Source organism: Pseudopodoces humilis, chromosome 1 (genome assembly GCF_049639895.1).
Source record: "Pseudopodoces humilis isolate 2021_Gansu_Grassland_sample_001 chromosome 1, ASM4963989v1, whole genome shotgun sequence".
Taxonomy (NCBI): domain Eukaryota; kingdom Metazoa; phylum Chordata; class Aves; order Passeriformes; family Paridae; genus Pseudopodoces; species Pseudopodoces humilis.
The window spans coordinates 105,317,016-105,335,617 of record NC_142200.1 but is presented as its reverse complement, the minus strand read 5'-3'; the positions used below and the strand labels follow the sequence as shown (position 1 = coordinate 105,335,617).

The 18,602-nt window shown below is 35.4% G+C and overlaps 1 protein-coding gene across 2 annotated transcripts in view; it reads left to right on the top strand.

Moving 5' to 3' along the window:
- Window positions 1-3,835: 3,835 nt before the first annotated feature.
- Window positions 3,836-18,602, top strand: part of SEPTIN7 (septin 7) — a 59,150-nt gene continuing 44,383 nt past the window's right edge. For both annotated transcript variants that reach the window (XM_088051723.1, XM_014248592.2), the window contains exon 1: window positions 3,836-3,938. In XM_088051723.1, the coding sequence (XP_087907849.1) occupies window positions 3,929-3,938 (10 nt within the window). In that variant the 5' untranslated portion in view covers window positions 3,836-3,928. The remainder of the gene's footprint in view (window positions 3,939-18,602) is intronic.

The following is an 18,602-nucleotide window of genomic DNA, read 5'->3' as shown; positions in this document are numbered from 1 at the left end:
CAGGCACTTAACTTGTGCTCCCTACTTAATTCTTCATTTTCTGGCTGTTGAACCATGACAGTTGTGCCCAAGGTTGTAGCAGTGCTCTAATGCTCAGTGTTGCAAATGAAGTGAATTGACACTGTTCACTGAATATATAAAGTGATTTAGAAATACAGAATCTTGGGATACTGTGATGATGGTTTTCATCTTTGTACCTTTTCCACACTAAAATAAAGACACTGTGTAGTAGTATGGTGAAATGAGATTGCATGAAGAAGAAACATCCCTGAACTGATTACGGGTTCAGCTAGCATATGGCAAACAAAAAACATGCAAAATAACTGAAGAAAAGAGCTATTGTATAACTTCCTGTATTGATCATTAAATGGCTGGAGTTCATGTAGTATATTATCATGAAATTAAGTTGTTTTATGTATAATCCAAACTAAATTAAGGTTACTAACAAAGTAAATTAAAGAGGCCTGCAAGAAAGCTGAAGAGGGAATTTTAACAAGGGTATGAAGTGAGAGGACAAGGGGAAATAGTCTTAAACTGACAGAGGACAGGCTCAGATTAGCTATTAGGAAGAAATTCTTTATTGTGAGGGTGGTGAGGCACTGGAACTGATTGTCCAGAGAAGTTGTGGATGCCCCATCCCTGTAAGTGTTCAAGGTCAGGTTCCATGGGGCTTAGACCAGACTGACCTAGTAGAAAGTGTCCATGCCCATGACAGGGGATTTAGAAGTAGATAATACTCCTCAAGATTCCTTCCATCCCAAACCATTCTGTGATTCTGCTTAAAATGCTACATGCTGAGCATAGTAGGTGGAAAATACTGTGGGTTATTTTGATCAAATGTAAGTAACTTTTCCTTCTTTTCTTTTTTTCCTCACACTGCCCCTGTTCCTCTCTCTGGATTGTGGCTGTACCTGTATGGACTCATTGCTGCAATGGTTCAAATTCATCATTTTACCGGACTACTTCTGGATGTATTCTCTTGATATCTTCAATCCTGAAAATGATGGAAACGTGTTGTTTACAAAGTAGCTGTAAGTATTACTTCGATGCAGATGTTTTACAGTTTATGTGGGAACAGAAGGAGTGAGGAAATAAAATTGAGTTTAGGTAGCAGCTGGTTGAAAATCAGGAAGGAATAAAAGTTAAGGGGAAGGTATTGTAAGTATTAGAAACAGGAGATCTCATTTGGCACCATGTTCAAGACAGTGGAAGTCAATTCTTTTACAATAAAAGGTAGTAAGTTCTTTTAAAAGCTGTTGCAAACTCAATTCCTAATTTGTTTTGGTCTTACTGAAAGTAGCAAGTTACGAACAAAGGCAACCATTTGAAAAACAGTACGCTGAAATCTTCAGTTTTAATTGGTGTACTAGAAATCTGAATCTGGAATGCAGTTACAGTTGTTTAAAGACTTTTTCCTATTGGCAGCAAATGCTCTTATTAAACACAGCATTAATGCCCAGTGTAACATTTCATACATCTTCATCTTTTTTGTTACTACTGTTTATATTTCATTATCTGGAATTGTGGGTGTAATAACTGTAGACCCACTTAACAGAGCAAGCAACCCAAAAATTGCCATTCATTCTTTTTTAGTATTTCATACTCAGTGATCTAAAAGTTCTTAAGAATAGAACTGTCCTAAGTGTGGAGCTCTATCTAAAGGGGAAGAGAAATAACTTTGGTTCAAAACAAGAATTATATGGAAGCCCATTCTTATAAGCAAAAGAAGAATTAGTTAATGAGAGGGTGAGCTGTTTCTGGTAAACATGACACACATTAAAAGGTATGTAGATACTAAAAAATGCAGTTGGTTGACAAGTAGAACTATTAGGAGTGTCTGACTGTGATTAGATATTTCATATCTGGTTGGATGAATAGCACTTCCATATCCTTAGTGGTTATTAAGAACCCGCACTGTTAAGGAGCTCTTTAATATCTTGAAAAGCACTGACCTGCATGTCATGTATTATCTCTGAAGTATTGGCTCCTGCTCAGGGTTTTAGATTGTGATAAATTCCATTCTTTACATGAAGTAACAGATTGGAAAATTATAACAAATGTTTGGATTTTAAATTCCTGGATGATATTTAAAATACTTTAAAACCTTTCAGATGAGATTATAGCTGCACCAAAAGCTATATTGAAACAAAAAGGTTCTTTAAAAAAGTTCCTTGATGACACGATGCAGATTCCTGCATTTAGAGAAGTAATAACATTTGTTGCATTATGAGTATTTAAACCTGAACCTTTAACTTAGTCTTGCAATGGTGTAGATTCGTTTGAGTTTAATAGTTTATTTGCCAAATGGAGAAATCAGTTGTTTGACTTAAAGAAGAGAGTCCATTTATTGACTATTGCTGATGGACTGCCAAGAGGTTAGTTCTTGCAGTCAGTACTTTAAACGTGATAGTGGGTTTATATGCTTGCTTTAATTAAAAAATATTTTTAATTTAAAAATTATATGCTAATTTAAATATTCTATGCATTGAAATTATTTTCAGTTTTAGAAAGAAAATTTTCAAGATAAATGAGTCAACTACATACCAAACTTAAATTAACCATACTGTATCCCATACAGAAAAGCTCTGAGGCAACAGTGCCTGTAGTAGAAAGCTTTTTTTTTACAAATTATTTTTTAGAATTCCTCTGTGCTCAAGAAGATAATTTTAGAGAGTGGGATTTAAACTTGTACACAGCACTTCAGATGTGTGGATATGTACAGCTCTCTTAAACTATGAAACTGGGGTGATACAACCATCACATGACATCCTCTCAGCTTTGCATGGTCATAAAGCCTAAAGGCTGAAATCATTGCTCCATGGCAAAACAGTGCCTTGTGTTGCTTTAAGTACACAGTTGTCTCAAGACAGTGTTTTCAGTTTTTCAGATATATTTGTAAAATAACTAAACTGTCCAGTCTCATAAAACAATCCCTTGTTTTATAAGAGCTGTTTCATTAATAAACCAACAGTTGTAGGATTGTGCTGGAAGTGTAGTGTAAAGGTAGCACAGTTGAGCTTTAAGAGATGGCTGTGTCTAGTACAGTGAAGAGGAGGCATTTTTAAGCACCTCCAGCGTTTTTATTAATGTGGTGAGAATAAGTGATGGCTAACATCCAGAATTATCTTGTTTCCCAGTAGGCACTATTTTGGGTAAGTTTTTCAGAGTACGAGGCAACTGAAGTTTTGCCTGTATGGAGAGTTTGTTGCAAGGCATGCTACATTAGTGTAAGTCTGGGTTTAACATGAAGGCCTCCAGTTGAGTGACACAGAAGCAGAGGTGTCAGGTTGGTTCCCATCGTGTTGAGGCAGTACCACCATGACTTGGAAATTTAGGGAAGGTTCATTCATACTGCTGGCCTGTATTTCAAAGGGGCATTGGTACCAAGTTGATTATGTTTTAATTTGTTCGCACTTGCACACTCTTGTGCTTGTACAAACAGTCATAATATGGCAGTTGTATTTGGTCAAAATACTCCTAGTATAGCTGAGTTGCTGTGCCAGTTTTTTGGCTATCCAGTAAAAGAAAAAAAACTTTTTTGTATATTTTTTGCTGCAGTTCATTGCACTGTCTTAATGTAGACAGCTTAAACAGAAGTTTAGTAGATAGCACTTTTCTACTAACGTGAAAATGAAGTGAACATTTCAATAGCTAAGAATACAAGCCAACGGAGAAATTACATTAAATTAAAATTAAATTAATGAAATTAAAATACATTAAATATATAAAATACATTAAATGAAAGTTAAATTTTAAAAATTAAATTAAATTTAAAAATCAAAAGGAAATCACATTTCCTTTTAACTTTTTTTTTCGTAAATATCTCTTGCTTTAGCAACAGAAGAACCTTGAAGGATATGTGGGGTTTGCAAATCTTCCAAATCAAGTTTACCGAAAGTCTGTGAAGAGAGGATTTGAATTCACTCTCATGGTAGTAGGTAAGTTTCTTTCTTTGTTTTGAGTGTTGATTGATAGAACTGTTTTGACATAATTCTTAAAATCTGTGATGATGATGTAAGTATGTTTTGCATGATCCCAGGAGTAAATACGGATTTTCCCCTGCTAGATTGATAAATCTAGGTTGGTTAAAAAGTGCATGTCTGGTCTGTAAGTTAATGAGGAGGCCAAGAAATGATGAGAAATGATGAATAAATTATGAGAACTTAAGACTGTTCATACCGTCTTAAGAAAACAGTTTGGTGTGGATCTGGTCTTAAATGCTGCTTGCAAGTATGACAGAAGTAATTTGAACTTGATTTTCATTTGAATAAAAAAAAAGAATGTTTTTATGGTTGAGTGCAACATGGCAAACCTAGTACGTAACCAGGCAGTAGGATCCTGTCTGTCCTGCACTTCTGTGGCCACAAAGCTATGCTACAAAATCAAAGCATTAATTTAAACAAACCTTTTTAGTTTGTATGGTTGCAAAGAAAACCAAATGTAAACAATTTGTTCCCTATGGACTGCAGAAAATGGGAAATTATAGTTAGTTTGAATGAATAATACAATTCAGAACAGTTTATTTAGGCTTCAGTGATGACCCAAATTTGTCATCTTTCCTCTTAGGAAATCTCATTTCTTTTTTCTTGCTCTTTAGAGTACTTTTATGCTAATAGACTGCTAGTAAAGTTGTGTACATTCGTATGTAACTGATGCTACTGGATATGTGACCTTGTTTTGACACGGTAATCAGCAAAATAATAATAATAGTAGTTTAGAGTGTTTTATAATAGCCATCTGTCACTTTGTTATCTAGCTTTATCTTTTGTTATTTGGCTAGCTTGGTTTGTAATTGGCACAATGGATAGCTTGTGCAGACTTTATGTGCAAGTAGCATATAACATAATAGTACTATGGACAGAGTTAGAAATCAAGGGCAAATTGGTGCAAACTCATTGTATAGATTATGTATGTTTTTCTTTTGATTACAAAAGTGAGCTAGAATTTTAAAATTTGAGGGTTGCTTTTTTCTTTTGGAACCTGATGACAGGTTCCTTTATAGTGTAGCATTCAAGTACATAATTCATTATTTGTCCCAAAATTGTTAAGTCTAAAGTAAATTTTGGTTTTCTGCTATCTACAGGTAATAAAAAGGAGGAAGGGATGAAACTATCCTTTTAAGTGGTAGATGTAGGGATGTGCTAGAACTGGAGAAAGTCTGCAAAATTACCTTGATGTTCTCGTTTCCTTGTAGTATAGTTTTAAAGCAATTACATTTAGGAAAGCTGTAGATGATTGTGAGCCTCAAGAAGAAAAATTGGTCCAAAACTGGATTAAAAATGACTAGTTTTACTATTTTTGTGTTTGCTACTAAGTCTTCATTTGTTTACATGGAAATTTGTGCCACTGTCTGGAAGCTTACTAGGGGAGGTGTTAGTATTTTCCAAAATTAAAAATGACACTAGTTCTCTTCTTTTGACCCCCAAGTATAGAAATCAGAAACTTGAAAGTGAGTGCTTAAACAAAATGATGTCTGATCTTTTAGTACCCTAGGGACATTTGGTGAGGGGTTGAGTAGAGAAATTATTTTGTTTCAAAGTTAAGTACCTGGTAATAGTATGCCCTGAAAAAATGTGGTTGTTTTTAAATACGAAGATGAAATAGTTTGTGTATTACTGATCACTTGTGTTGGTAAACATTGTAACGTAATCTGCAAGTAGATTGTGAAGATCACAATTATTTGTTGCTATATTCATCCTGTGAGGTAGTGTACTCTAACTTGGTTTGAGGTCTTTAGCTATCATAATGATACTAATCTGTAATAGTAAATCGAATTATACATAAACTACTTGGTAAAGTTTCGAAGTTAGAATGTAGTGCAGATTGCACAACTGCTGATCTGCTGTTGGAGGTACTCAGTGTCAGTGTGTTACACATTTGTTCTGAAAGGAAAAAAAAAAAAAGAAAAATAGTGATTGTGGTTGCTAAATGGGTACAATAAAGAAAACAAATCATGTTTGGGATCTGGGAACTGTGTCCAGCTATTTTCAGGTATCCATGAGGTTTTATATTGCAGCTAATGCATTTGTATAGAAGCTGTTTTCCTGTTGTACATTTAATCTGGAATTATCAGTTAAACTTAATAGATGTGCATATAAAAATATCTGGCTTTTTTGGAATGTGTAGCGTGAAAAATCACTAGAGCAGTGTTTGGAGGGGATTTGCCAGTATGGTTGTACTATTGTGTGTGTTTCTACTGCTGTAGAAACAAATCTGGTTTTAGTTTAACAGTTTAAGATTTTTGTGACTGATCAAGTAGTATGTACAGCATCAAACAGATCTGGTGCTTCCAGTAAGAATTTTTTCAGGGAGGTAGATCAGTTTTGCAAAACATTTCCTGTGCCTAAAGTGTGAATGTACTCCATAAAATACATTTTTCCCCAGCTACTGTCATTGCCCTGGAATTGATGGAGCTGCCCATGGCATTGTGTGGTGGCTTCCTGCTGTTCTTTACACCAGTGAAGTTGGAGAGTGGGCTTTTAAATGTGGTCATGCATAAGGCTGAGTAGTTGTTGAACAGCCTAGAGAGTGGTTTCTGAAGCAGATTTTCTCTTCCCTATCTGAGCTAAGTTGGTTGGTGGCATTGTTTTGGACCCATGTGGACAGTGTTCAGTCTTGTAAGTTGCTCTTTTGAGTAAGGACTTGGTAAGATTGATATATTTGAGGCTTGTAATGTTAATAAGCTATTTTCTATGGATAGAACTGCTGATTTCCAAGTGTTATGGTGTTTACATTAAATATAATTAAGGGGTGAAGTGATTATGAACTACACACATACAAGTATAAGAGGATGTCAGAATACCTTTCTTATATCAAATGCTTTAAAAATCATTAAAAAATAAACCTTAATAGAAACTGGTGTTACTCTATAATATTTAGCCATAATAAACATTTTGACATTTCTATCTCAAAGTTTGTTTTCTCTAAATTTTATTGATTCTTTTGTTAGTGTTTATAAACTTTTCTTGAGAAACTGAAGACTGAAATAGCCCTTCGTTTTCCTTATTAATCAGTTTTCATTGATTTGTCTTCAATCTTCATGAGACAATTTCATATTAGTTATAATCTCAAAGGCTAAGCAGTAGTTTTCATCATGCTGCTTTTACAACAAGTTGGTTTTGCAGAATGAAAACTCACAAGCACCTCCTCTGAGGATACGCTATAAAGTGAACAAAAATGTACATTTAACTGAGCTCCATTCTTGATGCTTTCAAAGTAAGACATTTAAGTAATGGTTTAAAGCAACTAATTCTGCATTTGAAGGATTAAAGCTCAGCAGTGGAAAAAATGTCAAGTTTGCCTTGGTAGCCTGCTTCCTTCATAATCTTGTGTAATCTCTTCAAGTATAAAATGATTGTTGAAACACTTGAGAACCTGACATAAATATTTAGTCTGTCTGAAGTCCAAACAGTATTCTCTGTATTTCTCTGCTGCTCAGGTTTTTTGGAGGAAAGTACATGTTTAAATCAGATGCTTAAGAAAAGAAAACTTACAGACGAAATACCACTGTGGTTAGTAACTCACAATTAAAGTCTTAATTGTGGAATTGTAGTTCTGTTTGTTAATATAATTACACTTGCTTAAGTAGTGGGTGGTGTTTTTGCTTTAGTGTATGTGAGGTGTGGAACAAATAGTTATTTTTCAGTGTGTCTTCCTTCTAAACACTGAGTCAGGAAATCCCTCTTTTGTTGTTCTTCTATTGAAATAACGCTGCTAATGGGATTTGAACCAACACCCAAGAAGATGCAAAGTCATAATTCTTAAAAATTCCTTTCTCCTGTAGACCTTATGTACTTAAGAATATTGGTTTGTGGTGACTTTTCCTAGAGCTGTATATTTCAAAGTGTTCAGGCTTCATGAGTTGCCTTAGAGGCTGAACTTCTAAGTTTGGGGTTTTTATTTTAAAGTAATCTTATTTCCAAAGTACAGAACACTTACACTTGAGTGGCTTTCCAGAAGACCTATCTACGAAGTTCCTAGTTCTTGAGCAACTGTTCGGTAGCTTTGACTTTGAAAGCTGTTTTGAAACCTCTCCTATAGTAAATTGCCTGTTTTGTTTCCAAATTGGTGCTTTAGCCTTGTAGATCACCTGTAGATTACAACTGAAAGGAGAATGCCATGCAATGTCGTAGGGAGTCCTTCATTTGTAATTATATGCGTACTCAACTGTTTTGGTTTAAACATGGCTTTTTTGGCATGGATGCAAAGAAAAGGACTGTATTTTGCAAGACTTGAAGTTACATTAGAGAAGCAGCACACCCTGATTTTAAAATATTTTTATTGTTCAGTGAAGAAAGCTTGGACTGGTTTACTACTTGTATCTTCTGGTGATGGGTCATGTTCTGATTAGAATTACCCTCTTGACTCGTTCTCGTTCTGAATCAATTTATTTATGAAGCCAACCAGTGGCACCAAGACACTCAACTACTCACAGATACTTACTCTTTACTTGTCATCAATTTTAATGCCAGGAACAAAATCATTTATCACAGGATGGGAAGAATAATTAAGTGAAAAGTAACCAGTACAACTAAGTAGGAATAGTTTTGGGATGTTGCCAGTTCTTGTTGGTCTGCTGTGATTTGAAATGCTCCTAGTTAAGGTTTCAGTCATGTCTCTACTACCACAGTACCTGAGTAGGTGTTTGGGCTTTGGTTCCACCTTCATTATCTGGCTGCTTAGGATCCTGCACTGCCATTGCTGAGTGTGCAGTGCCTTGTGCTTGCAGTCGGGAGAGTACAGTCTCGTGTACAGGACTGGAGTAGCGTCCTCTTGTTTTTACAAAGAAAAAGCATGTGGTGGAAAAGAATTAGATTTCTTCCAGGTGTCCTGCATCCATTCCCCTGTAAGTTCACTTCTTCAGAAAACCTGAATTCCTCAAGATCTCTCATCCTTTGAAAACTGTCCTGTGGCCATTGTAAGTCTTTGGCTGCAGCCCGTTTTGGGCTACTTGCATGGCAACTGCTTGTCTGGTACTGCTGTGCCGGGGGGCCAGGTTAGACAGCACTCTTACAGTTCTCAGGGTACTTTTTCTATAAAGAAATGTTGAAGTCTGGGTTCAACTGTTGTGGTATAACAGAAATAGCTCCTTTAGAAAACTAGATAAAAAAAATTAAGTTAAAATTAAAGTTGCAGGGATTCTGTTCACAGGATTATGAGGTTTCCATGAAGTATATCTATAGAAGAGGTTGTTATTAAGGTTGCAGAATTCTTTAAAGAAATAATTTATTGTATTCCACTGATGATGCCTACAAAGTATAAAAATTGATGGCTGAATACTTTAGCATGTACCTGATGGGGATGCCAAAGCAAAATATGTTGAATGCAGTAGAATTGGCAGAGGTAAAACCAAAGGTAATTGGAAACTGGTAGAACTCAGAACGGAGCCAGTGTGTGCCTACAGATGATATGCTCCTCTGGAGTAATGCCTCATCAATAGCCTGTCACTCCTTTTTGTGGAAAGAGGTTGATAAGAAATTTTTGAGACAGCAGAACAGGATGAATTCTGAAAGTCTTTAATGAAGAAATAAGTGTCTTTCCAAGATGTGAAAGATCAGTAACTTAACAGTGAGTTTACTGGCCTGCATGATTTTCCAGTGAGTTACTTTCAGACAGGAGCTTGAAGTACATATTCATCTGAGTACTTGACTTCAGTTAGAAAAGCTCTCTTATTTTTTTGTTGGTTTATGGATGGATTTTTTTCTTATTTTTCCCCGTTCTCTTTCTTTTATAATGCAGTGAACTATAATTGGCAACATACTTGCTGCTGTTGCCTCTTTTGTAGTATTTTGCTGTTCCTTTTTTTCTATTGCTGGGGAAAGAAACGTGCACAAAGTCTAAAACCTGATGGAAAAGAGAAACTTTCTACAGTGGGTTATTGTTGAAACTTATGGTAAGGGAAATTCAGTTAATCTATCTACTTGAGTTTATCTAGAAACCATACTTTTTCAAATACTTTCACAAGTTGCTTATAGCATAGTGGCTTTTACTTACTCAATAGGAAAAAAAATTGGATCTCAGTTATTGTTAAACTCATTTTAAACATTTTCCTCTCTGCAGCAGCTTAAAGGTTCTAATGAACAGAGCTAAAGTTGGCATTTAATAGGATTGATCTTGAATTCTCATTTTTAAATTGTTTGCAATTAAAACATGAATTGGAATTGTAGTGCTTACTGGATAACTTTTAAAGAGCCTTTGGATTTTTGTTTTCTTATTAAGTGTTTGGATGCAAAGCTTCTTGAGTAGATTATATGAAAGCCAACTACAGTAAGGTACTTCTTATTGGATGCTTGCTGTTACATGACTCAAGTTCTGACAACTAACCTTAAGTACCAAGTATTAATGTGTTAAAATATTGCATGGAAAAATAAAGAAAATATTTTTGTAAAGCTTTGGTGACTGTAGATGTAATTGATCTGTTTCTCATGTGGCAGTATTTTGGTCAGATCCTAATTTATCTATTAAAATTCTTTGTTTATTGGCAAAGGTTTTTATGGGAAGAGATTTATATTTCCAAGTGTGTGGATATGAGCCCATAATTTGGCAAAAATCTGCCTGTAATCTAAATGGCTTTTATTTTTTTTTAAAAAAAGTGATGATTCTGTTGCAAACCATTTTTTTTTCTATTCCCTATATTGTTTTCTTGTCAGTCTCATAACAAATGCTGTGAATTATTTTACTGGATCTCTAATAGATGAATTCAGGAAATTTCATAAAAATGATTTAATGAGAGACTGTGCTCTGCATTGTGTAGGTGTCATCTTCACTTTTGATGCTTTGTGAATTTTTTTGGTGGTTCCCTACATAATCAATCCTGTCACAGTACTAGCTGTCTTCAGGCTGTCCTTGCTGTGTTCCTAGCTGCATAAATATTTTTTCCAGGTGTTTTATTCTTCTCCTACCTTCCCATTTTTTGTTTCACTTCTAAATAAAAATGTGCTTACTGATTTTACACATCCAGATATGTGTGCACATGCACACAAACACACAGTTACTCTGTTGATACTTAATTTTTTGTTGTAAGCTTGTTCATTATGGTGAGATCAGCATTTGAACCTGGTCCTTGTTCCCATTGATGACAGGTTTGTAGGTCACAGTTTAGCTGAACTGCATGCATCTGGCTTTTTAATATTAGAATAAGGATAATTAGTAATGTGTGGAACTTGAACGTATCTCAGAGAAGGTACCAGACTAATGGATGTTTTGTTTCTTAAATTGATTATCAGGTGGCCAGCAATTGTTTTGTTACTACTCAACAGATTGTCCTGAGCTGTCATGTGCCATGAGCACGGTGTGAACTAAATGTTGTGCATCTTGTAAGCAGTGACCTGTTAGAAGTCACGTTTATACTGTTTCTAGTTCCTTAGCCTGTGATAATCAGGTGTCAGGATACTGCAGCACTGGTTTTTGAAGCCATCATTGCTACAAGCCCAGAGTGAGATTCAAAGTAGGAGCCAGTTTCTTGTAGAGGTAAATATGCTGTGTAAGTTTAAAACTGCTGCTTATTTCTTGTTGGCTGAAATGTTAGTCTTGCCTGCTGTATCTTGAAATGCTGACAACTTTTTTAAGGAGCAGGTTCATATTGTAACCAAAGTGATATTCTTGGATGGAGTATTTGTGGTCTAAATATCCAGTTGTAGTAAAGCCCATGTGACCCATTAAATGTGATTCAATATGATTGTTTTCCCTCTGGCTGATTTTGCAGCAGTCAGTTCAGATCTTCTTTGTCAATCCATTTCAAATGGTTTTTCTTCCTTTTCCTGTGTTTTTCTTTTATGTGTAGTATGGCTGTTATATGCAACTGTTTCATTTTGGGTTTTGGATGTTTTTTTCTTGAGGTTCTGAGCATATTTACTGATAAATTAGAGTTTATCCCATACTCTTGTCTTGAATTTCTCTTACTAAAGAGAATTAGCATCTTCTGATAATATTTTTTCTTACCTCTTTTGGTGTATCTGATGGTATTTTCCAGTAATTTTTACCATAATACAATATGTAAAACAGACTATTTAGATTTATCAGTTGTTGGAGGGGAGAAAGGCTGCTGAAGCTTGCTGTTTCATCAAATTACTTTTTTCTGTCTGTGTTCTTGTCATCCTTTACTTTCATCCTGACTTTTCTCTGTAGGTAGTTTACCAAGAGCACAAATTTGAGAACTCTTACACTCTATTTTGGAATAGTGCTAAGTTTCTTTCAGTGTTATTTAAGCTATGTTAAGTTTGTTATAATGCCATTTGGTGTAGTTCCTTCCCTCTGTTAAACTTGAAGTTAAAGTTTTCTTCAGGGGTCCTGATTTCCCAATTTTACAGTTACTTCTAGCTTTTTATCAGTGAAATTTTGGTTTTGGTCAAAGATGGAACCTTAAGCCAGAATTGCACTGATATCTTACGACTGGAACCACGTGTCTGTCAAAGTTAATGCGAAATGAATCATTCTGCAACTTCTCCTGTAGAGGATAAACAAATGTGTTTCATTGGGCAGAGGCTTCCCCAGAAGGGCAAAAATGGTTTGTGATTCAAGGGAGTTTAAACTCAGCCTTCTGTGGAGTGAGAAGCAATGCAATGGAAGGACACAGATAAATATGGGCTGGATAGAAAACATCAAGTGTCAGTTCTAACAGCATCTGGCTATTCTGTTTTACTGCTCGGGATATGTCAAGTGGTGTTGCTTTCTGTATAAGGTGAGAGTTGAAGTTTTTGAAAAGAATCTGGAGTATTCCCAGCTGACATCTCAAACTGCAAACAGCAGCACCTTTTTAAAATAGCAGTTTTGCCATCTGAGGTCATTATATGTTGAATTTTGAATTTATGGACTAATCCAGAATTGTGGGTCCATTTTCTGTTGCTCAGATAATGAAAAAATAGTAATTCAGTGGTCTGAAGTGGAAAGAAGTTGTTGGATATCTGTGGAACACTTTTCAGCACAGGCTCATGAGCATTGTGTTAAGCTGAACGACTGTGAAACAAACCACTGCTGAAGTATATAATTATCAGATCTGCAGCTGCTGATGCGTGATAAGATCAAATGGCATGGAGTAACAAAGGACATTCACTGCACACATCCATCGGTTGTTCTTGCCTTCATGCACATTGCCTGTGTTGTTTATCTTGCAAGATAGAAATATTATGTGTTGTATTCACAAACATGGTAGGGAGCAATCTCAGGGATATTCCAAGTTTGGCTCATGCAAGATATGAGTGATTCACTTGTGATATAATAATCTGATAAAGAGCTAGTTGATATTTCATCTACAACTGTCTTCTTGGAACCTGTGATGTAAATCTGTGAAACATTTACTTTCTCTTTGTGTTAAAATGTGATCCATTAATTTGCCTTCACATCTACATGATTTTTCTGATGAAGGATATTAAAGTTTCTGTCCCACGCTGCAGAGTTTAAAGGGAGCTGTAGGATTTCTGAGAGTAAACTTCTTTGTCTCAAAAATCAGCAATTCTGTTTTACCATCTGTTCCTCCTTGATTTGATGGATGAGACAGTTTATTTTCAGTTTCCGGTTATTTTTCGCTCTGCTGTTTTCCTTATTATCTATTTTAATCTGACATTGATGAAGATGATCGGTTTTCTTTCTGTCATCCCAGAAAATGCTTTATGTGACATTGGCACAGTCTGTCAAAGAGGCCTTTGAGCAATTCATATAATACCCTGCAGTAAAAATACCCTCTCTTCACGTAGGACTGAATAACAAAAATAACACAAGGGGATTTTTAAGGACCTGAAGATGAGTTTTCTTGGCTCTTGGATCAAGTGTGATGGTGACCTTAACTTGATAGGTTTTGCAACATAAAGTAATGTTCAAGTTTATTATAATTATTTTTAAGAGGATGTTCCTTCTTAACCTTTTGGACCCCAGATTCTAACCTTGTATCTCCAGATGTCTGGCCAAAGACTTGGGCAATGTAGAAACCTTTTTGATGTTTGCACAGGGTTGTGACTAACCACTCTTCAGTGCTCTCAGCAATGGTAGTTATGAAAAGAAGTCATATAATCACTCTATATAGATCCAGTGTACGACACTTCCAGCTCTGAAAAAACCAGAAGTAACCTTGTTAGTAGGAATCTTCTGATGAAGAAAGAAGTAACTTGAAACAAAATCACAGCCACCTTGTTTCCATGTACTCTGAAGCTTTTGAGGGAACTGGTGCAGAGGTTGGTTTGACCAGGACAAAAGAAGCCACTTTTCCCACACCCCACCTGTGTTCCATGGCAGCACCATTTGTGGTGCTTTGATTGATTTGAGTGAAACTTCAGCAAAGTCAAACCTTGAAGAGCATGATCTTGGTTGCTCTGTCAAAACTCCTCCTATACGTAGGTTACCGTATGAATAAAAATAGTTTTTTACATTTGCTTCTTCTGTAAAGTTGTGCTGGAATTTTTCAATTTTTATATTACTACTATTTATGTAAAATTTTTATTTGAATTATTATTTCAAGGATGTATATTGTCTTGTATTTCTTCCTGAGTAACTGAAACTAAAAAACTAAACCAATTACCACTGCAGGGCAATGTCCTCTTTCAGTGATTTTGCAAGATCAATACCCACTTCTGCTACAGGTAGACCTTAATCCAATAATGCATAGTGCTTACTAATCCACTTAATAGACTAACATTGTCTAGTGGTTGAAAAACCGAATCCATGTTCTTAAGAAGAAAAACATGTTGTGTTTCTGAAATACCGTTCTTGCTCTGTACAATTTGATCCTTTTAGCCACTGTTGTTTAATCGTGAAGTCCTTATATAATCAGATACTTTTTGGTGACTAAATGCTAATAAACTAGTTGAGACCTGAATGATTGGGCCAGATTTCAGCTTTAAATATTTGTTAAATTGAAGAAGTTTGGCTTGAAATTATCACAGCTATTTCAGTCTACAATAAGTAAAAGGATGTGATTTTTATACACTGTTTGGCTGTGGTTTGAACTGAGGACAGTGCCCAAAATTTTATTTGACTGCGAATTTATCTGCTTTGGTTGATTTGTGTCAAATGGCAAACATTCAGAAAGCTGAATAAAATAAAACTGACTCAGAGGAAGTGTTTTTATGAGCTTTGCAGATACTTGGACTGTTAGAGATTCAACTCAAAAACAGTTTCTGCTTTAAGTAACAGTAAATGCATTTATTCTAGAAGTAGTTGCATGACATTTTTATATACCTGTCTAATTAGAAAGGAGTTGAGACCTACCATTCAAAGCAGCAGCTGTGCTATGTAATCAACAGACAAACTTCTAGGCACTGTGTGTGTGTGTGTATATGTATTCAGTCTTGTTCCCTATTTTGGCACTCATCTGAACTTTTCTATTTGGTCTTTTTTCTATAAATAAACTTCATTTATAAGAAGTAATTTGCTCTTACGGCACAGTGTGGAGTGCTCTAATTGTATTTCTAGTGCCTAATAAATGGTGTTGAGTGGCTGACTTAAGACTAGGCAAAGATACAGACAGCAGGATAAGTAGGAAATCAGGAGGATCATCATAATGACAGTAGCTGAAATCATGTCATGGTACTAATTTGTAGAAAACAGCTCTCTGTAAAGATGGATGAAGAGGTCTCCAGTTCTGTGCCTCCCACAGTTTCTTGATGCTTCACCTATAGAACTCTTTTAGAAGGCTTCAAAATAGCCCTCTTACAAATAAATTTTAAGCAGTCATTTCTTGCTTGAACTTTGACTTGTTAAAGTCTGTGCCTTTGGTTTTTGAGAAATAAATTTAGAGTTTTATAATGTGTAGGACTGGCTGTTGATAGTTTCTTGTTTACTGTTTCTAACTTTTCAAAAACTCTTGTTGTAAAGAGGTCAAAATAAAGATTACTGTCAACTAGCACCATAAACTTTGGGAGGTAAGTGATATTTCAAGGAAGCATCACTGTTTGCATGCCTTTTTACTGAATCAGGGAGTAGTTTGTTCGGATGGAATCTCTCAAAAGTCATATGGTCCAGCCCCTGTTCAAAGCACTTTCATGTGGTTTCTCTTGAATATCTGCTTTTGTCCTCTCTCAGGAGGAGGATGCTGGGTTAGATAAATTAAGCAAGGTCCCGTTTTGGAGTCACACTTGATGACAGTGGTCTGGTGTCAGTTGTGTTTTTGGACTTGTGGTGAAACAATAGGCTCTCCACTCTGTCAAATGTTTCTGTCAAATCAATTTAAGGACTCAGTAGTCCACGCCTTTCCTGAGACAGCATTGTCATGTAGGGATTCATCATATGGATGACATACTGCAAAGGTATCTGCTATTCAACTTTCTTCTTTTACCATTGAGGTGGTTTGTTTTGCCTCAAAAAAGGCTGAACTGCAGAAATGCTTTTATACCATTTCAACCAGCAGCAGAGTAGGAAGATGGAAGATGTTGACAGTTTGATAGGACTCTGAAATCTTTGTGAATCTAATACCTTTTAGAATCTGTCTGTGGTTAAATCTCTGTCCTGAAATGCTTTGCAGTTGCTAATCAGGTGAAGTTAGGCCACTCACAGTATAGGGTTAGTGAGAAAGTGAAAATATTTTACCCAAAAGTAGGTTTTTTTTTAGCCAAAGATAAAATTGAGTTGCCTCAAAATAGATGGAAATTAGTAGAAACTAGCATTTGATTAAAGGATATAAAATGACAGTTCTTATTTGTATTACATTAATTAGAATATACAGAATGTGAAGACCTTTTTTGGTGTTTGTCTTTTTAATAAACTGCTACAGAAAAGATAATAAAATTAATGGGTAAATTCATAGTTGATTATCTTATTCCTCTACCATCTTAAAACAGATATGTTATTGCATTTTTTTTTTAATTTTTTTTTGTGTCACTGAAAAGCAGGGAGACAAATGCGTCACTGTTACTAACAAGATGAACTGCGAGCAGACACAGAACTTATTCTGCTTACTCAGATAAAGCTGTGTTTGTCAATATGTGTATTTAGCAGTTTCCTTAAAACTCCTGCTATCAGCTTAAAAAAAAAAATCAATTTAATGCATGTAAGTCAAACATGATTAATATTTAAATAAGTAAATTATTACAAATAAATAATAATATAAAGAAAAGCCCATGCTTCACTACTTCACTAAATGTGTGGTTTTTACTTTTTTGCATATTTCTAAGTAGTTTGGTGTAGCTACATCACACAAGGGTTAGGATATCCTCAACTCACCAAATGCAAAATATGCACTCAGGTTAGAGCTCTAGCCTCAATGAAGATGATTCTTTTCATACTGCATTTGGTTGTTTTTGTGAGACTTTTCATAACTTCTATATGCTCTTCATATTTGTGCTTTAGAGGGCACTTGTACAAATTATGCTCCTTCTTGAGAAAGTGCCCATATCCAAGCATTAATAAAGGGATGGGATATTTTTTTGCTTTGCTTTTTTCATGTTGTTATTTGTAGGTTTTTAATACGGAACAGGATACTGCTTCCTAGTTCTCCAGCTGCTGAGAACTACACATTTGCAAGTAGAGGAGTCACATCCTAGAGAAGTGTCACATCTTAAGCTGCTTTTGTTCATGCAAAAATTCTCAAACCTTCTGTTCTAACAAACCTGCTATTCATGCACTTTAGGTGAAGCTTGGGTCTGGCTTTTCTTGGGTAAGGAGAGCCTCTTAGCATTTTTAACTTCACAGAAAGATAAAATATCAACTCTGACACAGAAATACTGCAGATTATATAAATAAGATTATATAGAAATACAGAGAGATGGGTGTATATGCCCAATTTAGATTGGAAGTAATTGCTGTATATTTCTGCATAAAGTATCTATGCTGTTAAAACACCTGGGGTTTTTTATGTCGGATACTACTGTCACATACACTAATAGTATTGTCTGAGTGACCTGGACAACTCAGTTAATGTTACCTGTTTATTACGAAGAAGCATAAATGTGCATTTTCTCTTACTCTGTAGCCTCAATTTGCTAATATCTCTTTTTTGTTTTTTGTATAAAGTCTCTTTGTAGTTGAAGTTTTATGGTAAATTCTGTTACATCGAGATGCAAAAAGATGTAAACTCAGCTGAGTTTTCTTGATACAGTGAGAAGGTTTTAAATGAAGTCATTAAAATAATTATTAAAAAAAATATAAAAAACCCCAAAACCTGATTAATCTCTATTTTCCAGCTAAGACTAAGATAACTGGAAAGACTATTTTTGTTTCTGTAGATGTTCACATGTGACTTGGTTAAATTGTATCTTGAATATGCTTATGCTTCTGAGAATGGAAGGTCAAGGTCTGTCTCTTGCATGCCTTTCTACCTGTTTAGTTCAAGCTGCTGTGTCATAGTAGTACTGTTGAACATATTCAGTGGTCTTTCATGCCCAGTAAATTATAGTGCTCATGTTTCTGATGTTTCTGGCTGCGGCTTTTTTGTTGATGCACTCTGAACCTTTTCCGGAAGGCTTTTTATTACTTACTGTTTGAAAACCATTTTTAGCTCTCTCCGTATATTCTGACAAAGTGACTGCATTTGTCAAAACATATGGATAGCTTCAGAGTTATCTGCTTCTAGCAGCAAGCAAAAGCTGTGGTTTTTTTGAGCTATTCTTGGAGAATGTGAGGACTTGATAAATATGCTGGGTGTAAAGGTGGGAAAGTACCGAAGGGGAAGGTGAAAA